General features: G+C 39.0%; 1 protein-coding gene across 1 annotated transcript in view; it reads left to right on the top strand.

The window, feature by feature from the left end:
- The window catches only part of kcnj19b (potassium inwardly rectifying channel subfamily J member 19b), a 6,713-nt gene extending 3,319 nt beyond the window's left edge, over window positions 1–3,394 (top strand). Inside the window, exons 2-3 of the mRNA XM_016576155.1 lie at window positions 1,894–2,110; window positions 2,710–3,394. Of these exons, the coding sequence (XP_016431641.1) occupies window positions 1,894–2,110; window positions 2,710–3,347 (855 nt within the window). The 3' untranslated portion in view covers window positions 3,348–3,394. The remainder of the gene's footprint in view (window positions 1–1,893; window positions 2,111–2,709) is intronic.
- The last annotated feature ends 2,361 nt before the right edge of the window (window positions 3,395–5,755 follow it).

Below are 5,755 nucleotides of genomic sequence, written 5' to 3'. Positions count from 1 at the left end.
TAATTTTGCAAACAAAAGCAGAGCAAAAAAAAAAAAGACCTCAAAAGGTACATTGATGACATTCTGATATGTGATGTGCTTTGGGTTCACACGCATATGTGGGAAGTGCAATCCACACTTAGTTTGAGCAACAGTCAGGGACTGTCAGCTGATGTCTCTCCACTACCTTTATCACACCGGCAGATGACACATCTTGTGTTCCCCTTTGAAGGTTTTGCACTTGTGTTTTATAATTCCCTTAAAATAAGAACATTTGTGTATTTGTGTGTGTGTGTGTGTGTGTGTGTGTGTGTGACAGTGGCACTGCATCTATACTTGTGAAAACTCTCACTCTTTTCCTGGGAACACCACCGTGATTGGTGCTCTCAGTCTGTTCACCATCTGTGGCCTTCAGCACAGGCAGCCAACCCCGCTGACTTCACTGCCAATCTCTAATGTTAATATGGAAACACAAGGCTATGTGTAAAGGTAGATTAACAACCTGTGCTTGTTGACTGAAGATGCCCTTTAAAAGATTTTGTTATGCGTGCAGACATCTGTCCATATTAGATAAAAAAAACTGAGGTATATGTCATGTAATTTTGACCCCTGCTCTGTCTGTGGGTGAGTAGTTGACGCAATACAGGACACAGCTGTCACTGTCATATTATAGCCTACTTGAACTAAAACTCTTCTAAACAGCAGTGCAATTACACATTCGATTTTATGACCTACATGGAATATTTATAGTTTTAAAAATTATTGTTGCACCACTGCAAATAGTGACCAGTCATAGGATCTAAAATATACACTTACATTAAAAAAAATAAAAAATCCTAATGGAAATGTAATTTTTTTAATGTAAATTAGCATATTGATGTAATTTTTAAATTAGTAATTTTAAGTAATATAGTTTTTTTTAAATTTTTTTTATAATATTGATACAGCATTTAAAGGGGTCCTATTATGCTCTTTTACAAAGTATTGATTATGTTTTGGGGGTGTACTAGAACATGCTCTCATGCTTGGTGGTTCGAAAAACGCATTATTTTTCACATAATTTACATTATTAAAATACCTTTCTCCCCAGCCTGGCACAAACGGCTCGATTTGTGCCAGGTCGAAAAAACGAAATATCTCCCTTTGGAGTGGACTTTGAGATTTGTAAGTTTCTAGATCTTTTTTATGCCCAAACATACACACTACACACTGACTAAAATTTAAAAAGTGAAAAAGCATAATAGGACCCCTTTAAACAATTTTATTTATAAGAGACATTTGCTGGTCTTAAGAAGGTCTCCCAACGTGTCCAAACTGGTTTTTCGCTGGTTTAGCTGGGCAGCCATATGGTCTCCTGACCAGGGGTTAGAGTTAAAGTGAAAAGTGCCCACAAATAATCTAACACTGACCAATAGACCAGTCTGACCAGCTTAAGAGACCAGTTAATAGATGCAAATTATCTTAGGCTGATTTAAGATGTTTTTAACAAGGTAATGAGCGATTCAGGTACCTGGATTGTAGATGTTATACAATCCCAGTAATGCATGCTAGACAGTAGTTTGCTACATCCTGCTCAACCTAACATTCAGAATCATCCTTAAAGGTCTGGGCTATTGTATCAAGCAAGTTTTGTTCAGTACCGCTTTTTTGGGGGCGTGTTTGTGCTGTTACCTTATTTCCATAATTGCTTAAGTGAATCCAGTACTACAACAGCACAGGCAGCGTGTGCAAATAAACATTGCTATCAGCACAATTAATTTTTAGTTCACCCCTGAGCACCACAGGCTGAGATCTTTATCTGAAAAATCCTCTGAGATGTATGTTGAGACTTAAAGTAGTACTACAAATTCTAGTATATGACAGAGAAATTATGAATGTGCCTTAACCGCTTATCTCACCCTGTGTTTGCTTTAGTCTCGTCAAACCCCTGAGGGAGAGTTTCTACCGCTGGATCAGCGGGAATTGGATGTGGGATTTGGAACGGGTGCTGACCAACTCTTTCTTGTCTCACCCCTCACAATATGTCATGAGATCAATTCCAATAGCCCCTTTTTCGACCTGTCTCAGCGGTCCCTCATGAATGAGCAGTTTGAGATTGTCGTTATCCTAGAAGGCATTGTGGAAACTACAGGTTAGTATTGTACATTATCCCAAAGTGTTAATACATTTAAAAAACAATGTGCTGAGAAGGGACCCAAAAAATTATGAATAATGCACATTTTCTCGATCACACTATATCCTGGTGGTGTGGCATCATATGTTTTTGCTCCAGGAAACTGCCTGCAGGAAAACATTTTTTTTGTCATCCATCAAATATGGTTTTTATTTGTTAGTGAGTTAAATACATCTTAAAACGTGTGGAGTAATGTGAATAATTTGTATGAAATAATTTGTATAATTTACATGGACAACAATATACTGGTAACTATCAAAAGTCTGTAAAATTGGGGTAATGGGGAAACTCTAGGTTCATTGGTTTCTCTCTATCTCTCTCTCTTTATATATATATATATATATATATATATAGATATATATATATAATATTTCAATTACTTAATAAAAATAATAAAATGATACATTAAAAAAAAGTAACTCTTTTGAATTTCGTCAAGCATGGAGCATTCTGACTTTGGAAGGTCTTTATATTTCTTTCTTTGATCAACAGGTTGTATTATATTTATATAGTCTCTTTATTTTCTTTCTAATGTGAATCTATGGCTTCCCTTTCAGGCATGACATGCCAGGCGCGAACTTCTTACACAGAGGACGAAGTTCTGTGGGGTCACCGCTTCCTACCTGTCATGTCACTGGAGGAGGGATTCTTCAGGGTGGACTACTCTCAGTTCCACAACACGTTTGAGGTGCCCACACCTCCAAACAGTGTGAAAGAGCAAGATGAAAAGTCCTCCCTGCCCTCCCCCAGTCCTGTACTCTCCCCCACATTGCTTGATGGTCGTAGTCGCAGAGAGCACATCTTCTCTTTAGATGGGGTTCCTCACACCGATGAACCCGTGACCAAATTACCGAGCAAGCTCCAGCGTATGAGCTCCAAGAATGGAAAAGAGGTCCTAAAAACTGGAAGCACGCTGCCAACGGAAAAGGCCTCCAGCACGGGTGACCTGCCCCTCAGGGTTCAGCGACTCGGGTCCCTTGTGGGTCAAGCAGAGGTGGAAAATCAGCTCCAGCTCAAAACTCTTAAGCTGAGTTCTGAAACCCACACCCAGTCGGCAGGAGAACTGGAGCATCACAGACTGGTCCCAATGCCTGCTCCGGTCCCAGGGCTGAGCCTTAATCCATTGCCTGCATCCAGTGGCCGACCAGAGGACAACCTCCCCCCAAAATTACGCAGAATGAATGCAGACCACTGAATGGGTCTTTATTTCTCACACAGAGATGAACATTGAGGCTTAGAAGGTAGAGATAATTCTCAATATCATTTAATATTGAATAATATTTATTTAAAAATTATTATAATGTGATTCTTCTTCTCTATGCTTATGGAAGAGCCATGTCCCTTCAATTAAACTCACTGCTTTGCCCTCAATAATATGAGTATTGTAGATTTTCCGAATTCAATTTGAATTCAAATATGCTTCAGCTATTTTTAAATGATTAAGCAACTTTATAGTATGAACACAAAATATCAAGTGCATTTATTTATACAGTATAAGTCATTTATCAAGTATTTACTTAGAGGAACATTTACTGATGTATACATTTAAATGTGTAAGGCTTTTATATATATATATATATATATATATATATATATACTTACTTTAAAATTCATATTTATTGGCACCAGTGTTATAAAAAATATTGATATGTGAACTGTTTTCATCTATCAATACTGAAAGTACTGAAAGAACTTTATTTCTTTGTCAAAACATTTGTTCTCCATTTGAGAACATTTTCAAATGTTTCTCATATTAATTCATTGAAAGACATTGTGCAAAGATGAAAATTACTGTGCAGTTGAATCAACAACTTTGACTATTTTAATAATTTCATTATTTCTACAAAACAGTGCAATAAAATAACTTGGAAAGCATTATTTTGGTGTTCCTGACTGGCATCTACAAGTATGTCAGTTATAGTGCCCAGACAAGCAAACTAAGGCATGAAACATTTAGCATGTAATTGAACCTTTCAGTCAGGGTATTTGCATTAGGTCCTATCTATGTTTAGGGCCAGAGACCTGTGCATCCTCTACAACTAACACTAATTAGTTTCTCCTTGGAAACCTTTTGATTTTTACCTCAGGCAGTGGGTGGAAATGAAAGTAATTGAATTTGCCTCCAAGAAAGAATAACTCATGGACATTCCATAAACTCTTAATTAGATGCATGGAGGTTCTTTCAAATTGTTCATTACCCATGCAATTCATTTTTAAGGAAACACAGCAGTGGCCGGAAATGTGAAAAAATAGTACAGTTTATCCTGGCTGGTACGCAGCAAGGCCATGCATTTAATTCCCATTAATGCAAACCATAAACAAGAACTACATACTGTACAGAAAAAAAAGTAAGAAGACTAAATCAAAAATTTCCTAATTCAGTCAATGTCCTCATAAATCAGTTTATATACTATATCTGCCTGGAATTGTTTGGCAACATGCACTTGAACATTAGGAAATTAATCTAATTTACATGATGACATTTCCTTAAAAAATGCCTTTGTAATTCAACAAGTCTATTTCATGAACTGAATACCACTAGTTTGAGTGTAAATTCTCCAATCATTTGTCCAGGGTTGTGAAGTAAGTGACCAGACAAAGTGCTTTTCCATCATGATGGAGCTGACCCTCCCTCCAATGGAAAGGTTATTTTCCTCTGTTTGACCAGGTGCCAAGAGACACTGCAGTCATGACTGAGACGAAATATCGATCACTGGGCGCCATCACATCAGCCTGGACAAATGTTACATCTCTTCTCTAAAGATGAAGCAGCATAGAAGCATATAAATGTGCTCAGAAACAGGGCAAATGGGAATCTTGACCAGCGAAGTCTGATATCCTGAGTCAGTACAACAGCTTCAACACAGGGGTTGGTATTGATGGTAAGAGTCTATTTAGTCTATTTATTAATTTAGTACATACCTTTTAGGGTGAAACAGAACCTATCCATCCAAAGTAAGGTACTTTCTATGTACCATATATACAATGAAGAACTAGACTGTGATGATGAAGAGCACCCTTTAAAGTAATAATTTACCCAAAAGTAAAAACTCTGTCATCCTCGTGGGCAAGTGCCCACAAGATTACCTGGGAGTCAGCCGGCCCATACTCTAGGCATGAATCGTCGACCGAAAATGCATGCAGGTCCCCTTCCCTCTTGATGGAGGCCAGTGCAAACAGGAGCAGAGTTTTCATTGAAAGAAACTTTAGTTTGACTGACTGCAAAGGCTCAAATGGGCCCTGCTGTAGTGCCTTGAGCACTAGAGACAGGTCCCAAGAGGGTATAGAGGAGGGCCGTGAATGTGAATGGCACAAAGTGACCTCAGAACCTTCTGACTCCAAAGGAGGAGGTGGCGGGCGAGTTGCGACATGCGATGGGAGCGCAGACCACCTTGTCGGTTGATGTACACAACGGTCGCTGTGTTGTTCGTTCGGACCAGCATGTGCTTGCCTCGTAGGCACCCTTTGAGACGGTTCAAGGCAAGGCGCACTGCTAACAACTCTAGGCAATTGATGTGCCAATGCAGCTGCGGGCCCGTCCAAACCCCTGAGACTGCATGCCCGTTGTACGTGGCACCCCACCCGGTGGTGGAGGCATCCGTG

Source organism: Sinocyclocheilus rhinocerous, unplaced genomic scaffold, assembly GCF_001515625.1.
Source record: "Sinocyclocheilus rhinocerous isolate Xijiao unplaced genomic scaffold, SAMN03320098_v1.1 scaffold1676, whole genome shotgun sequence".
Classification (NCBI taxonomy): Eukaryota; Metazoa; Chordata; class Actinopteri; order Cypriniformes; family Cyprinidae; genus Sinocyclocheilus; species Sinocyclocheilus rhinocerous.
Note: the sequence above shows the minus strand (reverse complement) of the source record. Positions and strands in the feature narration are given on the sequence as shown.